This window comes from Zonotrichia albicollis, chromosome 1 (assembly GCF_047830755.1).
Source record: "Zonotrichia albicollis isolate bZonAlb1 chromosome 1, bZonAlb1.hap1, whole genome shotgun sequence".
NCBI classification, from domain to species: Eukaryota; Metazoa; Chordata; class Aves; order Passeriformes; family Passerellidae; genus Zonotrichia; species Zonotrichia albicollis.
Window position 1 is genome coordinate 109,161,315 of NC_133819.1, and position 19,791 is coordinate 109,181,105.

The 19,791-nt window shown below is 42.9% G+C and overlaps 1 protein-coding gene across 9 annotated transcripts in view; it reads right to left on the reverse strand.

The window, feature by feature from the left end:
* The window catches only part of KCTD1 (potassium channel tetramerization domain containing 1), a 100,049-nt gene that overhangs the window by 19,446 nt on the left and 60,812 nt on the right, over positions 1-19,791 (reverse strand). For 7 of the 9 annotated variants that reach the window (XM_074549964.1, XM_074549949.1, XM_074549934.1 and 4 more), the window contains exon 2: positions 13,393-13,571. In XM_074549964.1, coding sequence (XP_074406065.1) covers positions 13,393-13,556 — 164 coding nt within the window. In that variant the 5' untranslated portion in view covers positions 13,557-13,571. Of the gene's footprint in view, positions 1-13,392; positions 13,572-14,024; positions 14,135-19,152; positions 19,715-19,791 lie in introns of those variants that run through there. The other 2 variants (XM_074549957.1, XM_074549942.1) reach the window with 2 other exon arrangements.

Here is a 19,791-nt window from a genome sequence, read left to right on the forward strand (position 1 = left end):
TATCACCACTGATACTGCAGCAGCACAGTCAACAAGAGCAGCAAGACCACAGGTCTCATTTGCTTGAAGCTGCCCCTTGAATCAGATGCTTTCCCCAAGCCCTACTGCTCAGCAGCTGTGCCCACTCCATCCCTGAATCCTGCAGCCCACCCAGAGCTCCAGCCACAGTGGGTGCAGGCACACAATCCATCTTTGCTGCCTCTAGTTGCCACCAACATCTATCTGTGTGCTTTGATGTCAGAAGACCTCCGGCAGAGACCTGCCCCAGGGATTAAAGCTGCAGTAAAGAACGAGTCTGCCACACTCACACTGGTAACACAAAGGCAGCAACAGCTTTGCAGGGATCCCTGAGAAGTGTTTACAAAGAACTGAGCCTCACAACAGGATGACAAAAGGAAGGGGTATTTCTCCACTGTGCTTCAAGAGTTGGTTATCTTCGAGGAAAATCCTCTGCTAAACAAATACTGAGGGGCACAGAAACAGCCAGCATGTGACTGTGGACAGCAGCTCAGGCTACTTTGCAGGATTGAAGAGAGACAGCATGTTTGCTCCTCATGGTCTGCGAATGCAGGCAAAATGAAATTCCACATCTAATTTTGGGAGCACATCACTGGTTTATTATTTGTTAGAAATAAAGCCTCAGACATGACAATGAAGGAGTTTCACCTCAACTCTGAAGCAGGGAGAGCTGACAGCAACACTTTCTTGATGGCTGAAGCATGTGGAGTCACTGCAGAGCAGGGGCATCAACTCCCTCCACGCTACCTGCCCTACCACTGCCAATATTTTGTTACTACGGCAGAATAATATTAGGACATCAGTGAGGAAAATAAACTCTCTGTTATGATAGATGTGCATTTAGTCAGCAACATGCTACAACAAACTTGACCTTTATCAGGACTAGATGTCACTGACTGCTTTTTTGGGACCTCACCCCATTTATTTTGTTCTGCCTACAACCTCTGCAATTTCCAACCGATAAAACTTTCATCACCTTTCCCAATGGAAAGAAAAATATTCTGTCATGCAAGGTCAAGGGACAGAGCCCTTCCTGTGGTCCTTCATAGCAACAGAAAGGGGTATTGGAAGAAATACTCCCAGAAGAGCTGCAGATGAGTTGTCCCAATGTGAAACAGCCGGGCACAGCCCAGCAGAGTTTCTGCAGGCTCAGGTTCAGGTTTGCAGAACAACATGACTCATTTTTCTTCTCTGAAAGAAGAGAAAGAAACTGCTCTGCCAGCTTTACGTTTTTACATGGTACCAAACCTGTTATATGTTCTTCATCACCCCCAGGGCCATTCATGTTTATCATGTTTCCAGGATTTCATTAATAAACAAAAGGAAGAAGGGCTTATGCCTCTGACTGAACTTCTTTGCATTTTAATAGGAAATAATAAACTGACCCACATGGAAGCTAAATACAATTGAAAGTTGCACCCATACCAGCTATTTCTATTTTCAAACCAGTGCTTTATGCCTTGTAATGATAGCAGACAGCAGAGACTTCCAATAGCATCTTTTTCATCCTTCATTTTGTTGAGCCTACCCAAGAGAGAAGCATGAAACATACCTGATTAGGGCTTTTATTTCTACTTCCCAAGAGGGGAATTAAATGCTCCCCTAGAATCAGACCTCTGTGGTCTGGAGAGCAGCATCCATTCAGCTACACCATTAATCCAAAGTGGAAGTGGGGAAGTGCAATTGTAGCTCTGCTGATGAGTTTATCGAGGTTAGCTACTAAGCAAGGGAAGGCCAGTATGAGAGGCATGGCCCAAGGCCCAGCTTTATGAGACTGCAATATTAGAAACCGGGAAAATGAGAATGTCTGATGAAAAGTGGAGCCTCCAAATACGCTTTAGCTACAGAAAAGCAGCAGTTTTTCTCCTTTCCCTTTCCCATAAGCTCTTCCAAAGGGGAAATAAGCAGGCAGGTATCCTTCCTGACACTGCTTTGACAGCTTGTATCTGCCTAGAATAACATTTGTCACCACTTCCCTACTCATGCATCTCCTTTGCATCTCCAGCCATGGACACTGGGCTTTTCTCTGTGGCAGCACAATGGAGCCAGAGTGGCTCCCTATGGCATTACTGCAGCAGGGCTGGAAGCTGCCATGAGCAGAGCACCACCCTCATCAGGTTTTGAAAGGCCAGAGGGAAGATTATCACTCAGGGGAGCTCATACACAGGAGAAGCCAGTAAAGCAAAATTAAACCTTAATATTCTGCAAATGATAAGGACATTGTTTTTGAAAATGTTAGCAAGGCATGAGAAAAACGTACTTAAAAGTCAGTCACTGGCACATCAGGAGTCAATTGTGCTGGGCAGCAAAATATTCAGAAAAAATATAAGATGAATATAAATATAGCTTACATGTTTGAAAGTAAACATTAACTGCTTTTCACATGCTTTATGGCAACTTCAGTCCTGTGCAGCTGTAGCCACAGCACTTGGAGAAAAAGCAAAACATCTCATTATTTCAAACAAACACGAGCACTTTCATGTGACCAGCTCCAAGTATAAAATGAAAAAAATATTCCTAAAACTCCCACATTATACCGCTAGTAAACTAGAATTTCATAGCAAAAGTGAATAAACAATAGCTTTTGAGGCTGGAGAAATTACCATCATGGTGATATCTAATCTCTCCCCAGAAGTCAAGAATTATGACTAAACCCTTCCAACATAGATATAGCCTGAAATTCTGTGTCAGAAGTATGTCCAATTGCATTTGGCAATCCTTAGCCAAGAGAGAGGCTGACTATAATTGGATGAATATTTGAAGTGCTTCATTATTCATGTAGGAAGGCTAGGTAAAAAGTGTTTTGTAGTCCCAAGACACTGGAGGGTGTGTGTTATTGGGTAATAACCAATTAGGAATGTTGACAGCACTCTGCCTTTGGGATCACCCTGGCCAGCAAAGCACCTGGGTGTATGTTGTTGTGCAAAGGCACACACCCTCTGCCTACTGCTCAGTTTATTTAAGCTAGGCTTTCACCAAAGGAAATGGAGGACACCCCAAAGGATGTGTGTTTGACAGCTCAGTTACATTCAGAAATAGTGCTTCTTTGTTGTTCTGTCTTCCAAAAAAACCACCTTTTTTCAGTAGTATTTCTGAATTACTGATGCTACTGGTTATTGAACACAAATTCCAGTTCTTCTATTTTACTGCTCATAATCCAGCAAAAGAGCAATATTCTTACTATTTCCAGTAAGGAAACACTGATGGCAAAAGATTGGCTCCTACCCCTGTAATCTGGTAAATAAAACTCCGCTGTGCTGCTATAAATACTTCAAACTCAGAACAACAGAAATCAATGATTTTCCTTTCATGCTAGCCTAAGAAAAACATATTAATCATTAGTAGAGACATGCAAAGATTTTTAAAACTTCAGCATTTAAGAACTAACAATCCTGACACTTGCTCACGAGAACCAGAAATTCAACACCAATTGAGGTAATGGTAGAGCAGTTCAACCCTATTACTACCTCCCACAACAAGGGTAGAAGGTAGTCATGGTACAAAGACTGGTTTTTATTTGCTCGTTTATTATCTTTATCATTGTAATGAAAAAAAAAAAAAACCTGCAAATTTACGTTCTCATTGAAAGCAAAGACATTACTGTACAAGCCGCCCAACAGGACTTTCTTACCACAAAAGAAACACTCAAAACTTTTCCTGAAAGATTTGCTTTTCAAACATGCAAAATTCAATATGTTATAAGGAGGAACATATCAGTTTTTCTGCAGCTCTCATTTTCTGTCTTGTATCACATTTAGCCTGTCCTGTGGCACTGAGAGTACTGCAGCATTTTCTCTGAAATCCCCCGAATGCCCCTCACCCTCTCCCCCATGCATCACCAAGACGATGATGTTTTGATGAAGCATCAAGCACGGGCCCTTGAGATAATGGATTCAATGGGATACACTTAAAAGATCATTTTTCTCTTTTGTATTGACTGCTTGCACTGCTCTGAGACAGGAAGGGCTTTCATTTTTTATGTAAGCTGCAAGACCCTGAGGGTCCTCTAAACTGTTTAAGAGGGATCAATTTTCAGATGGGCAAAGGGGCCCAGCAGACCATCACGGTTTGGAGCACCTTCTTCCCCTCCTGTCATTGACAAGTTTGGGCAAACCTAAAACCAGCTCCCAGCTGAGCCACTCTGGCATGGCAGAGGTTCCCACTGTTTGGGATTTGTGGTTAGCACTCCAACAGAACTATAATTTATAGTGTGCATGGAACAAAATAGGAAAAAAAAGTTTCACAGAAGCAAAATAATCACGGGGGCTGACGGAGATAAACAGCAATAGAGCTGCTAAGCAAAGCAGTGCTTGGCACTGGCACAGGGGCAGGAAACCATTGCCCCATGACACGGGTTTAATGCAGTGACATTGCTGCAATTACACCCAGGCAACCTAACAAAACAAATTTATTGTACGGCACAAAATATTTCCAATTCAACATTGCAACATTTATTTTTTAATTGCAGAACAAAAAACAACTTTTGGGGTGTGGAAGGACATAATCCATCATTTGCTCTGAAGTGACACACTTATGGCAAATGCTGTATATTATAACTTTCTATGCCACAATAAGCAACTACAAGCAATTTCTTAGGCAAGGAATGCAAAGGGTTTGGGTGTGGTTCTGTGAGATACTGCTTATCCCTCCATCTCCCTCTGTGTCAGCAGGGAGCCAAAGGCAAGCCACATGTTGCTGCACTGGGACTTCAATCACTCCTGTTTTGCATGTGTCACACAGCTTGTGACAGCCTTTCACCTGCAACACGCCTCATGTGGAAAGAGTTTTTACCGTTCAAATATGGCCTGAACGAGAACTTAAACATAATTTTTAATTAAAAGGAATGGGACGTTAATAGGTCACTTAAAGAACAATTATGTCTACCGTTTGATTGACAGGCTTCTCACATTTTATCAAGAAAACCCCATTGTGGTCTAGGAGGTAGAATTTATCTTTCTAAATTGCTGAACTGCAGAAGCGTATCCCATTGCATTTAACACTGCTTTGTGCAACTATCTCACCTTCTGAACAAAACCCTTTCATCTTTCTGTCACTCTCCCCCTTTACCTCTTTTAATCCTTTGCAAACAGAAAGTTTTTGATTCACAGAAGCTGAATTGCCAGTGTTGCTCTCCATCACCGAATGCCTGTTCTGCAAAATGCAGCAGTGTGAAGAAATTGCAGGTAATTAGCTTGGGTACCAGCCATGGCACAGCTGAGTTTGCTGGAAGCAGGAAAAACGAGTCCAGGTGGAGCGTCGCGCTGGATTGCTTTGAGCACCTGAGCTACCCAAGTGTCTGCACACACACTGCTGCACGGAGGAAGGGCTGGATAGCAAAGTGACTGTGAGCCCACTGCTCTTCTAAAGGCATGTCCCTACAAAGCAGTCCACAAGTAGCAGCTACAAGCTCAGCTTATAATGCTTTCAAATGGTTACAGAAGCCCGTTGGTTCTCAGAAGCAGAAAGTGCCTTGAAATTGCCTCGAAAAGTGCCCACATTTTCTGCAGAGAGCTGCAACTGGGCTGGAAGAGTCCTACAGACCCAAGCTAATGTACACATCAGAGCTAGAAACAATGTATTTGATTACTGATTTAAAGACTCAGTGAAAGGAATCAATGTGAATGAGTATCAGAGACACCCCTGAACTGATGTCACTAAGAGCAAAAGCAGTATGTGAGATATCCTTAAAACATGCTGGCTGCTTACCTACTCTAAGACAGCTCACTATTAACAAGAGCCATAAAACCATGTATGTGTGGGGGGAAAAGGACAAGCAAGCCAGCGGTGTGCTTTGATCTGGTCAGGTAAAGATCACTTGTGACCTCCGACTCCTTCCAGCAGAGATAGAAAAGTGTGTATGAAAAAGAAATGAAGACAAAGCAACGAGGGACTTTAGTTGACAGAAGGAGGGTCAATGCTCAGAGCAGAACAGGGACAGAAAAAAAGATATTGAAAGGCAAGAGTCAAAGAGACATCAACATCTTGCATGGTGTAGACAAAGGCAAAAAAAAGGGTTGAGAACAAAAGACAAAAGGAGAATAAAGCTTGCCAGATGACACTTGTCTGGTTATGATATTTAAATAAACTGCAGACTGGTTAAGATAGAGGAAAAGTTCACATAACAGGAACTGGTGACATTCCCTTGGCCAGCACAGCATTTGTGCCTTATTTGCATTTAAATGACTGCAGATAACCATTGAGTCCTGAGCAGTTTTCACCATTTCCTATGCAACCTCTGCAAATACATCCCCAAATGGCAAGCATACTTGTATACATGAAACCCAGCCAGAAGGCTGATCATCACCAGAAAGAAGTAAGCCAGAAGTTGGAATCTATATCCTAAAGCTTCAAACACACCCAAGAGGTGGCCAGGTGTTGACAGCAAAACTGGAAGCCAAATGTGTTAGCTTCTGCAATTATGTATGTACTAGATGCCAATTTGCTTAGCAACTATATTGCAATTTATGAAAGACCAATGAAGTACAAACAGTTTATGTGGGAGCAGAATGAAAACCTTGTGCTAACACACTCCTTGCCATCAGTAACCTCTGTAAGTACAGCAAAAGGCAAAACAAACCACTGAACCTCATGACTATGGTTCAAACCTGGGTCCTATGAGAAGTGACCAATAAGCAGAATACTTCTGTGCCACTTCAGTTCCTAATGGGATTTTTTCTTATTAGGTCAGCGAGACCCAGAGACTCAGAATATTGTTTTATCTTCCCACATATTGGTCAGGCAGAGTGAGAAATACTGCTTGGGTGCCTTCAGTCTAGCTTATGAAACCATGCTATTGGGCAGAAAAATACGAAAGTTTTAAGGTTCCCATCCACAAATTTCCATCCACCAAGGATTCCAAGCAGCCTTTGCAATCACATGACTTCTCAAAGCACAGGCCCTTAAACTATTTATTGACAACCTCCCCTCTGCTGGACTTACAGGCTGATCCAACCCCTACAAACCCACATAAGCCAACTGGCAAAGGAATCCCTACACTGATTATATGGCTATGGATTTTCTTCTTTTCCCTCAAGAAAAAATGATTGTTACTTCTGAGGATTACTAGCCTCAGAAATAAGGAGCTGAAGTCTTTAGCTTTCTAACACTGCTGAACGTAGACACTTATTCCTCTGAACATATTTCCTTATTCACTGTCATAGCCAGGCAGCCAGAACAAGCACGTAATGAACCCCTGTAGCATCAAGTCTGCACATCTACTTTCCCTGGCTCTGCATATATGCAAAGAGCTCTCCAACAAGCCACTATCTTGATTTTACTGTCATTTTACAGATTTGGATGTAAAAGCATTGAACAAGTACAGGACACTGCTTTTTACCCTCCAAATAAACACACGTAAGCCCACTTTTACAGACATTTAGAACGGGAAGACAGATATCAATTTGTGCCCCTTTCAGTGATGACTCACCACCAGTTACTGACCACATGATGTGAGAACCTGCTAATCTGATGGTGCCGTTTCTTTCACCAGTCACCAGCCACAAGCAACAGCAGCAACTTGCTGACCTTGCAAATTAAACATATTACAGGACTACAATTTGAAAAATATTTACTTCTACTGAGGCAACAGTGATGATTGACCTGTGGTGATCATTAATTGAGGCAAAATGAGGTCAATATATACACTAAGTTCAATATACATACCTAGAGCTACAATTAATCTTGGTTCAGCCAGGACCAGAAAATACCCCTCCAAGCTCTTTATTGACAGATGTGTGTTGCAAGAGAGCTGTCTTTAAAATATCAGTTGTGCGAATTCTCTGCATTTCTTTAAATAGGCAGGAACCATAGTATCATTCACAGTTCTGTTTCCATTTTCTGTCCAAGTCTGTGGATGTGGTTACACCAACCAACACAACTGCACTGCCTGACTGTGTTCAGTCTGGTCCTCATGAATCAACAGTTAATTTTTTATTAATACATGTTACTGATGATACCGACATCGTCAACCTCTATCTCAGTCACTGGATCTATAAATATTTATGCTTAGAGATAGTAATCTTCTACACTTTCAATCATCACCCCAAAGCACTCTACAAATTGCTTTTTTGTTAACCTTCACAGGAACCAAGTGAAGCTCAAAGTTAAATCAATTATCTTGGGTCACAGAACAGGTCAGTGAGAGTCAATGTATTTCCCTATCCCAAGCCCTCACTCTTCCTTGCCACAAGACCATGCAGCACTCAAATGACGAAATATAAAAGGTGAATAACGAGATGAGTAAAACAGGATCGATAATAAAGACTGAGCTGACCCTCTGCCAACTTCTTCTGCCTATCTCACTCCTGCCAGGAATGTTACAAAATATTAAAAAGCTGTGACCTGGACCATTCATGCTAATACAGCAGACAAAGCTGGTTACAGCAATACTGAAAACTTTCACAGAGGCTTGCTCTTTCACAAAAGCTTGCCCTTGATGTTGCTATTCTAGAAAGATACAGATAGATCTGTACCTCTCAGGAAGATAAATCCAAATAAGGACAGTGGAAATAAAGATGCAGTAACACCCACTCTCTCAATGTTTCCTTTAAAAACCCAAATAACCAAATGCTCATTAGTTAGAAAATTTTGTATTTCTTCAAGTTTAGCACAACTTAGAGCAGTTTGGGAGGTACTTTCCAAGGTGAGCAGGAAAGTTGTGACAGGGCTGCTTTCATGGAGGTGTTACAGAGGGAGGCCTATGCAAAGTGCAGACCACCCTCACCTCAGCAGGTCTCCTACCAAGACAGGAGTCTCCAGCATGGTGCAGCAATTTGCAGGAGTTTGAGCTAAGGCCATTTTGTCAGTTTGTTTTGGACCTGGGGACTGATAGCAGAAACTGCCAGAGCTGTGATACAGGCAAGCAGTGCTGCCTGATTCACAGTACATCCTTGGAAGTCTACCTACACAACTTGTGGAGGATAAGTCTTTCTTGCAAACTGTCAAAAAAGGCCAAGGACAATCTCCTAAGTAATTCTGTGCTCTTGATGCAAAAGAAACCCTTACCAATAAAAAAAAAATAAAAAATGCCAGTGTCCTAACTGGATCCAAGTGTGTGAAATTTAATTTCCCTGAGGGCTGAGAGTGAAGATTGGGTAAGAAAACTGGGACACGAATGGATTGGTTCATATGAAAACCTGAAATTGCCCTGGGCAGAAATATGGAAGGATTGTGAAATACTGTATAAGAAGAATCCATCTTCATATGCAGGGAGTAACTCAAGATGGCAGATGTAGCAACACAAACAGATACTCCAAACGGTTCTACAGAGTTATATACAAGGTTTTAAGTGATTTTTTTCCCATTCTGTGATGGGAATATAGGATGTGGCAATCCAATGCCATGGTGTTATGCAAATATTTGTACCAAGTGACTTGGAAAGACCTAATTAGAAGTTCAGATGCTTTGAACATACAAGATATACAACACTGCTGATATTGCTGATATCAGAGATATCAGACAGCTGATGCTTGTATGATCAAAGTTCAACATCTTCCCATTCAGCTCGGATATTCAGTTGAGGTTGTCTCAGCCTGGTGCACAATAACTTTTGGTAGATGCCGTGCAGACAGCATTAAGGCTGAGAGATGTAGGAATGCCGACTCCAAGCAAAGGGTTCAATCCTGCTGCAAGATGATTGTGCACTGGAAGGAGAGTAGGCTGCTGGGGTTAAAGTATCAGAGCTAACCAGCCACAGCTTCCTCTCCTCACAATCATAAATCCTAACACCTCAACCTGTTCTCCTCAAGCTTTTTGGTGACCACTGGGAACAAAGGCACTGCATGCATGTGCCTGAGCTCTTGGGGATGAAAGGCTCCTTTGGCAGACCCTCATCTTGGATCCTTCTTTCCTGGAATAAGTTTTTTTTCCCCTGGGCAGTGGAAAAAAAACTATTTAACAAACCTTTATTTTCGAAAAGCAAGCGATTAAAAATTTTTTTGGACACCCAAGTCTTTAACAGATAGCTGACTGTTGCCAGATACTAACCTGAAGATCTGGTAACTTCAAGTAAACCAAAGGTTGTACAATCTGTGCAGGGCTGAATGCACCAAGGTCTACAGTCTCAGGGGAGAGAGCTACATAGATGGCTGCATACCTGCTCCCTCCTCAGACTTTAAAAAAAATTGCTATTTATTTCAGCAGAGAGACCTCACATTAGGTCTTCTTGGTAGACAGGCTGATTCAAACTTAGGCTTCTTCCCAAAGCCTAAGTCTGGCAAATTGCATTACTGAGCTTCATGAAACCATGTTTGAGGCATGGTCCCACTGGTTTCTTGGGAGAATCTGAAGCCTGTTGATGAGCTTAAGTATTCATAAGGGATTTTCCTTGTGAAAACTATAGGTTCTCCCTTGTCTAGATTATAACTGGGCTCTTTGAAATTATATGCTCCTAGATTTTAAAATTAATTTTGAGGGTTTTTTTAAGCATTATTTTAGCTTCAGAATTTATAATTCTAGGATTACTCAATTCAAACCGTCCATTAGATAAGCTGCTTGTCTGTCAGAGTGCTTCACTGAGTCAGCCTTTGCCCAAAACACAGATCAGGTCTGATTCTTTGGCTTCTTCAAGCACAAGAGCATTTGAGAGAAACCCACAATTGTCTTTCCAAAGCAAAGGGCAGGGATCCAGCAACAGTAGCAAGACACTTTTACAGTCACACCAAGGTTTCTTTGGAGGGATGAATAGGTATCTGTCAGTAGGCATTTTACATGTCAAGGCAAAACCAGGTTGGGGAACCTAACAGAAGAATTATGGAAAATGATCCCTTCAAGCTACAAGTCTTTACCTGATATCATTTAAGGAATTCTTTTTTAAAGTACTCTTTCCAATTCATGCTCTACTGTCCAGAAAGAAGAAAACAGCGAGGTACAAGATGAAGGCTGTTGAGTCCAAAAGGAGAAGGAAGAGTGCACTTGCTCCAAAGCAGAGACTGCTCCATCAGAATAGATCTCCCTCACACCAGCAAGTCAGAGTGACTCCAGAGCTGCTGGTTTGAATATCACCCTTTCAATCTCACAAAGAAAGATGACTCTGGTACCTGGCCCACAGATGAAAGGTTCATTTTAGGCTTCTGGCCCTTAGACTACATGTAATACGAGTCAGAAACCTAATGACTTTCGTGTCTCAACCTGTTACAGGCTGGAGCCTGTAACTGATGCCTTGACTCATCCCTGGAGCAGTGCTCTTTCAGGCAAGATAATCAAGACCTTATTTTTCATAGACAATACTTCATATAACAGTAAGTCTCAGGAGGTTTCAACTGGCCCAAAAATATCTATGAGACCTTCCTTGGTTTTGATAGCATTCACATACGTGCTATTGGCAGAAAAAAAAATATATAAGCAATGTTGACAAAAACCTTGTGAGTAATGAAGTTTGAGTCTAGCTAGATATGAAACTGACCAGGTCAGGCTTCAAGAAACAATTTATATTAATGTCTAAATATTACTGGACAATTTTTACCTAGCACTTACTCTATATAAATATGTACAGATATATATACACACATATATACATCCCAACCCTCCACTGGAAAAAAACCTTCTGGCAAAATCTCAGACAAAACCCAAACAACTACATCATGATTACTGGCATATTGCTTCATGCCATTGTCTTGACATTCAAACGAGTATAGCAATTGCTCTTTTGAAGCTGCTAATGTTAAAAAAAATCTCTCAAGCTCTGGAAGTGGCTGGGAATTCCAGGTTCTAACAGCTAAGCTGGAAATATTCACTCATCAAGAGGTTCAAAAGACACTGTCAGAACTGAAACACAAACACATGTCAGAACGACTTGAAACAGAATGACTATAACTCAGAGTTTGGGTTTTCTTTAAATTATGTTTGAAGAGCTTTTAAAATGTTTAATTTATTAAACTGGCTTTGATACTACAGGCATAGCTTTCACTTTCAAGTGCTACAATGGCTCAATTGAGCACAGAATACATTAAGCTTAAATTCCACTGCCACCAGACACATTTTTGAATGACATTTTAGTGTTTCTTCACTTGAAGTAATATACTCTCTCTGTGAATTTGACATGAAAACAGAAGCAGCAGCCTCTCATTCTGCATACACAACAGTGTCAGACACCATCACTGCTCCAACTACCAAAAAACTCACAAAGTCATCACAACTACTAGGAGCTGAACACAAGAAGTTTCTAAAAAAAAACCCCAAAAGAACAGATTTGGTTTTCTAAGAACAGTTCAAGTTTTCTCAGACATTACTTCAATCTCTCCTGGCAGACCCAGGCTCTGGCATGGCTCCTTTTGCTCCCCTCTGCCGGGTTTCCTTGAGGAGGCTGTCTCAAGCAAGGCCATGTGCCTCGCAGTGTGTAGGGCTCTCTCTCTTCCTCCAGCCTGTCAGGAGCACTGCCTGAGCCCACCTAACACTGAGCTGGTGATGCAGAGGCAGCAGCATCAATGAAACCCAGGCTTTGAACAAAGCCACATCCCATGAAGTGGGCTTTGTGCCCTTTGAAAAGGCAGGTCAGAGCTGTGGCATCAAGAAACTGAGAATCTTCCCCCTCAGACTGGAGAGAACACAATGGGAGCACTGCCTGCCCTCTGGAGCAGGACTGGGCAGCAAAGGGCAAGGTAGAGATTTGTACTGTGGACACAATGACTTCCTGCTGTCTCATGACCAACCCTGAGAGTTCCAGCTGCACTGCTTGTCTGCCAGCACCACCAGGCAATGCCCACACACACTGCTAAATGCACTCTAGATTTCTTAGAAATGCACTCTTGTTTTAGCTGCTCTACAGGCACCGTTTGTACACACATGCAGCAGTTCTCTGCTTAATATCAGTGAGCTACCAGAGTCACAAATACTTCATTCAAAAGGTACATGAGAGTTAAGAGCCTATTATTTGAAAAGTCCTAAAAGTATTCAGTTAATACTGTCCTGGAGTTTATTTCATTCAACCTTGCCTTTGCCTCAAGTGACACATCTGAGATGGAGTGTTGACAGCACAGGAGAGTGGTTACCGTTCCAAAAGAAACAAAACAAATACTCCAACACCCCCACATTTGGGATTAAATGCAGTATCACTACAGTTTTTGAATGCAACAAACCACAGCATGGGTGCCCTGGCACAAACCCAGAATCCTAGGTAGTAGAAAGTAAGTGTTCTTTTCTCCCAGCTTTGTTTCAGTACACACGCATCAGGATTTGCAGAAGTGCCATTTGTCAGGAACACAGTGGAGCAGGGAAACAAAAGTCAGTCTCTAACTGCCTACTAACAAAGAAAGCTAATTTAATTTTGAAACAAAAGGAGATAAATTCATCATTCTGAGACAGCCCCAGGACGTCCAAGCACGAAAAGGAAGAAAAGGAGTTTGCCAAAGACATGCAGAAGAAGCTTTTTAAAGTTACCTGGAATCAGGATATTTTGTAAGCGTGGCCAGGCTGCTGGTATACATGTGCCCACCCACATCAATGTGAACTGGTGCGTTGGATTTTGTGAGCTGTGCTGGAGTGGGGATGCCTTGATTGTTCAATGGAGATGCAGGGGATCTAGTGATCAGAGGTCTTGACATATTGGGCCGACTGTCCTGTGAAAAGATAGACCCGAGTTAATGATCTCCTCACAAACCTTACAGAAACCCCCAGTCTTAAATCAGTAGGACTGTCTCATAGCCTCAGATTACGACTTTTAACTTAGTAAAGCACAGACAAAAATTCGGCAGTTTTTAAAACTAATCCAGCTCCGAGAGTTTGAAATGGCTACACTTTAAATGAGTGGGGCAAAATGCACTGATAGAACCCACAAAGAAGAAATCGCGTTCTAAAACAAGTTTTTCCTGAACACTATTTGCGACAGTCAATCCATACCAACAAAAAGGGTCATTCTCATTTTTAAGAGCTGATGAAAGCACTGACAGAAAGAGGTACAGACACAAAAACTGAGAGCAATTATTTTTCTCAATTGAGACAACCCCAGGTAGACTTTCTGTTCCTTCCCAAGCCCTCCGTCACTGCCGTACCACCAGAACAGGAATACAAACCCTCAACTCCTCCATCCTGCACACTCTTCTCTTGAATTCCCAATTCACATAGCACAGGAACAGAAGCAGAAACACCTGGACTAGTCAACTGCTCATGGACTGCAGACCACTGGACATCGACAGCCTTTGAGAAAGACATTTTCCATTTAAAAGTTATACGTATGGCTGCCCCGGCGTGCCGCGCATAGGCTGCAGGTCTGAGCGGCTCCCCGGGCTGAGCGCGGAGCGGAGCCGGTGCTCCGCCGATGAAACCAAACCAACTTTGGGAGCGCGGAGCAGCGCGGAGCGGAGCCGATGCTCCGCCGATGAGCCAACTTTGAGCCGCGGCAATGGGAGCGCAGCAGCGGCGCGGAGCGGAGCCGATGAGCCGCGGATGAGCCAACTTTGGGAGCGCTGCAGCTGCAGCAGCAGCAGCGCGGAGCGGAGCGAGCGGCGGCCGCCTGCGCGCTGCGGGAGGGGCAGGGCAGGGCAGGGCAGGGCAGGGCAGGGCAGGGCGGTGAGCTGGAGCCAGGAAGGCAGGCGGCAGGCAAAGTTGGGGATTAAAATAGAAATGCGTTCTCGAGAGCGGTTTTGAGACAACGCCGCTTTCGACTGAAGGACAGCTCCGCGCGGGCTGGAATCTTATAGGGATGCCCTGAGAACTAAAAGCGCTTGCAAATGACCGAGTTTTACATTTAAAAGGTAAGCAAAGCAGCGAGAAGTCAGATACACTTCATCACAAAACTCCCTTTGTTCTTTCAACACCGTCTTTCAGCTGCACAGAGTAATGGATTCCCGGTAAACATCTCCTCGGAGCCGGGCAGCAAACCTCAGCAAAGCGGAGCGCGGCCATCAGAGAGTCACGGGCGCTCGGACCAGCCAGCCCGCCGCCCCCAAAAACCAGCGTTTCTCCATTTTCCATGGCTGTTCAAGGGCTCACTTCACAAAGGCAACGTGAGCCAGGTAATCGTCTGGCTGAAATGATTTACAGGCCGACGTTGCACAATAAATCCCAGTAGTGTGTAACAAAAGGCATCTATAAACCACAAGGTACTTAACTAATTTTCTTCATACACAAAAGCAAGCTTCGGTCTAATACTGATAAAAACTAAGGGAATGAAGAAAAACATCTAGTTTAGATGTTGGGGGGGAGAGAAGGGTTGGGTTTCTTCTCTTTCTTTATAAGCAGAAGTTAATATAAATCTGCAGAAATACCAGGCTTAATCACTACAATTGCTGGAGGAGGTGCCTGCAGCGCAAAGAAGACAAGTCCAGACAAAATAAGGTACACACGCTATGCAAAACTAATGTCTGCTACAAATGCTATGTGGTACAACCACCACCCAAGATGCTACTGATCTGCAGAGCGGTATTTAGTAAAATAATGAAGAAAAAATTAAAAACAACAACTACAAAGGTGAAAGTAAGAAGTCAAGGACTGATACAAACTACGGGTGGGGGAGCATGCGTTGGACGATTAGCAAGCAGGAGGAAAGCAGCAGGTCTGAGGAACACATTTCAGTGCTTGAAAGCAGACAGTTTGGCAAAAATAAAGATAACATTATCAATGAAAGTTGAGACTAAAACAAAAACCAAATTCTGTAACTTGTACGAGACAGACACCAGCATGTCACAGGATTCTCTCTGGAAAACATAGCTCTCTTGCAATTTCGCACAGTGCAGCACCACCACCGAGTCTGTCACAGTTTTTCAATTGGACACATTCTCCTGTTTACCCTGCCTGGGGCTGCTCGAGAGAAAATGAACAGATTTGCAGGGTTAATATTGTAGTTAGGCTGGAGCCTCATTCAGCGTAGCTGTGATAGCACTGGCTGCACAAAACAGTAGAAGAATGTGTAGTATAAACATCACTGCCAGGATGGGAGATAGGTTGGAGGACCGTGGGCACTTTAAAAGGCAAAAGAACCCACAAAGCATAAGAAAAGGGAACCAGTTTCCAAACCCAAGTCATAACCAAGCCGCCGTTTACACAGTTTACCTACTAAAACTCCCAAGAAATAAAAATGCTTTATAGTAAAACCTTCTGCTGTTTAATTTCATCCTCCTCCTTTTCAACATTTCCTCTTCAAGTTACCTGTGTTTATTGTGCCTCATGAAACAAAGTCCTTCTTGTCAGTGGCTGATATTAAGCACAATAATGGTAACCTTGCTCCAGTCTCAGCCCACAAAGCACATTTCCCTGCATAAAAACAGTGAAGTATAATTTTGGAGATACTTTGAAATCAAACAATTGTATTTCTACTGCAGTTGCCTCAGAGAAACTAAAACAAAAATGGGATTCAGAGAAGCAAGTCCATAAAAAAATCCTATTTTTTCAATGTGGCACAACTCAATAGCACAGTCAGAGCACAGAAGATCACCATCCAATGGGTACAGCATTTAACAGATCAGAGTTATATAACTGCATTAGTTAAATCACTGTATTGTTCAGCTATGGAAAGGATAACACAGGGGCAAACAGTCTCTGAAGAAATACATGGCTTGGTTGGTTTATTACAAATGTGGAAGTGAACAAGATTTGGTAAAAAGTAATTAAAACAAAGCACTGCTGGTAAGCTAAGCTTCCATCACCTAATGTGATTGCAAATACAATTCCTTAGCAAGAATTACAGATGGAGAGAAAGGAGTCAGAGACATTAAACTCAATGGGCTCCAGTAAGCTATCCAGAGCAGCTCACAACAGAAAGAATCAAAAAGCTCTTCAGAAGCCTTTCCTGGTGTCGGGCAGGTGAGACATGAGCCCAGGAACGGGTTCGGAGCTCAGCCACGGCCGTTCCCACACAGGAGATCACAGAGGTTGCTGTCTGCCTTGGGAACTGCATCAGCTTTGCTCATGAGTGGGGCACAAATCACCTGCACTGGCTGGATGGGCAGTGACCCTCCTGACCTGTCAACAGGCTGACCCCTCATAGCTTTCCTTCTCAAACATTTTATTATTTATCCCACAAAAAAATTAGGTAAGAACAGAAAATACAGCTTTATAGCAGTTCCATGGACCAAAATACTTCAAATACCCTGTAAAACATTTATCATTATTATCCAGATGATCCTCCAACAACTTTTCATAAAAATTAGTTCCCACTTTCACTCAGAATGAGTGAAACTATGTAATCAAAAGTGCCAAAATCTTTGTGCTAGGCAGGCTAAAGGCCATTAAGTTGTCTAAAACTTTTCAGTTTTGGTTTAGCACACAAAAGCACTGCTCTTAGGACAGTTTGGGGCTCCTCTACTTCTTTGTTGATATTTGAAGGAGCCTTTCCACAACAAGCAGCTCACAGGCAAAGGTCTTTAGAGTATATCTGAATCTGCTTCACATTTTCTGCTCTAGGCAAGCCCTTCTGGAGGCTCAACAAAAGCAAAAGCAGCCCTGCTTTAACTGCTCCTCCTGGAATTTACAAAAATCAGTGTAATTTAGAAGCCTTCCTACCAAAGGGGGCCAAAGATCATGGAGCTTACAAATCCCTTCTCCTCTCCCTGCCTTTTCTTCTATACCATCTTCTCCCCAACTCCTCTCAAAAACATTGTTAAAGAGTAAGCCTTTACACCTGGGTTGAAACAAACCACAGTAGCTGCAGCGCTGAGATGTGCACTCGTGCAACTGGACTACCAAACGACAATAACACAGGAACCATGTCAATGTTCTGGCAGCAAGTGGAAGGAAAAGGAGATATCTGAGGAACATGAGTCACTACAATGTGCTAAGTGTATAAAAATCAAAGAGATGGGAGGCTTACTCCTCCCCTCAAAATATTAGCACTGGTGTCCTAAGTGTTATTTACACTCTGTGGTCTTGAGTAAAGTCATCCTGGTTCCCTTCTTAAGACAGAATCCTTGACAAAAACCATGCCACCACAAGACAAGCCAAGCTCAGGCACAGAAGGACCGACATTCATGCACAAACTGTCTGCTTGACTCACCAGACTGTGAGGATCATTTTAGTTTGCAGGTCAAGACACTGCTGGCTGGAATTATTTTAGCCAATGTCTTCCCTGTAAGCCAGCCCAGCTCAAGCAGAAATGTATATGCTACTCAGTAGCATATGTATTCCCTGTCAAAGCCCCAGCAAATATTACTGGTGAGAAACTCAAATTTACACATTTCTAACTCCCTTGGATGTTTTGAGGGAGGTGAGGGCAAGCTTAACTGTTATAGACATTAGAACAAAAAATCATGCAGTAGTTTATTCTAAAGTATCAAGTCAGTCTGTGTTCATTATCCTTTTTACACAACAGAGATACATGAGACAGATGCTTCTCCTCACAAAAGCTTGGTGCCCAGGAACAACTGCTAACAGCAGTTAACACATCCACATCAGCACTCCAGCAGAAGAGTCTAAACACATCTCTCCCACTGTATGGGGAATGAATCCAAACAGCAAACTTCAGAAGCTGTTGTCAAATCCCTTCTCCTCCAGCACAGAGCAGAAATCACTCAAGTGTCGGGGACATCTGTGTGCCTGCACTCTGAAATAAACAGCAGGCTGATCTCTGGGGTGCCTGTGGGATGGGGAAAGTGCAGCTCGAGAACCTCATCCAAACCAGGAACATTAGGACTGCTCTTGGATTTGGCTCCTGCACAAGTGTCCCCATTTTGAAGATGCACTTTTTCAAAACAAACATTAAAGATTAAAAAAATCAGCATCATCAGGTCTCACCACAATGCTTAGACAAGTACCCCCCTCCCTTTTTTGAATTCAGCAAAAAGAGTTGCCACAACAAAGAGGCTGGAGAAAGCATTTATTCAACATAAACAATATCAGTATAGTACAAACAGCACTTTTGGAAGGTGTAGCAAGCAGGCAGAGATACAAAGCTACATGTCCAAGAAACCCAGGAGCTTATCCTGCTGGCAGGGGAAAATCGCACCCTGGGTACCTCTATGGGCTGGTGATGTCCTCACACCAAATTCTCTAGCTGTGGCTCTGGGTACCTCTATGGGCTGGTGATGTCCTCACACCAAATTCTCTAGCTGTGGCTCTGGTACTTAGCATCTACAGATGACACCACCTGTGCTGGCCCCTCAGACAGAGCCCTCAAGGTGGTCAGAGATGACCAAGTGCACCACACAGAGCATGCAAACTGCATTTTGATCTCAAGGTGTGTATGCCATCATGGCGCTTTCTCTTCACCTTCATTCTGAAGAGCCCAGAAGCACAAAGAAATTGCTCAGATCTTTGTCAAAAAGTCTTTGCATGTAAGCACATCCATCCTTTTCTTCTGCTTCTTCACCCTGACACCAATGGTTGGTAGCTCCCTGAGGACATGGTTGGGCTTTACTGCTGCCACTGGGTCTGCAAAACAAAGAAACAGCCCATTGTTTTCCCCAGCAAAAATATGCCGATTGCACTGTCATGCTTTGCCTTTCATCAATATAATACAACTGCCCTTTCTCTCCCAGCTGCAAGGTTCAGGATTGCTGACTCTGAACATTAGGAATTATGTTTATAAGGCAAAGCTCCAGAACAATTGTGTTTGAGCGTCACACGAGAAACAGGCCCAAAACACAATCAGCTGCAATTCAATGCCACAGTAAGCTAAGACCCACCAGGTCCACTGAGACTCAATAGTAGTGCTAGATTTATTATTCTAAATCTCGAAAGCTTCATTTTAAACCCTGAGTGTCTGTCAATATACAACAGAAGGTCAAACTATCCTATGCAAGACTGTCAAATACAATGGAGAGCTTGAAAAGCAGGAAGGTTTTTTGGATATGCTGAGCCACTAAATTGCAGAAGATCTACTATGCCAAGCAGCTGCTCTCTCCTCAC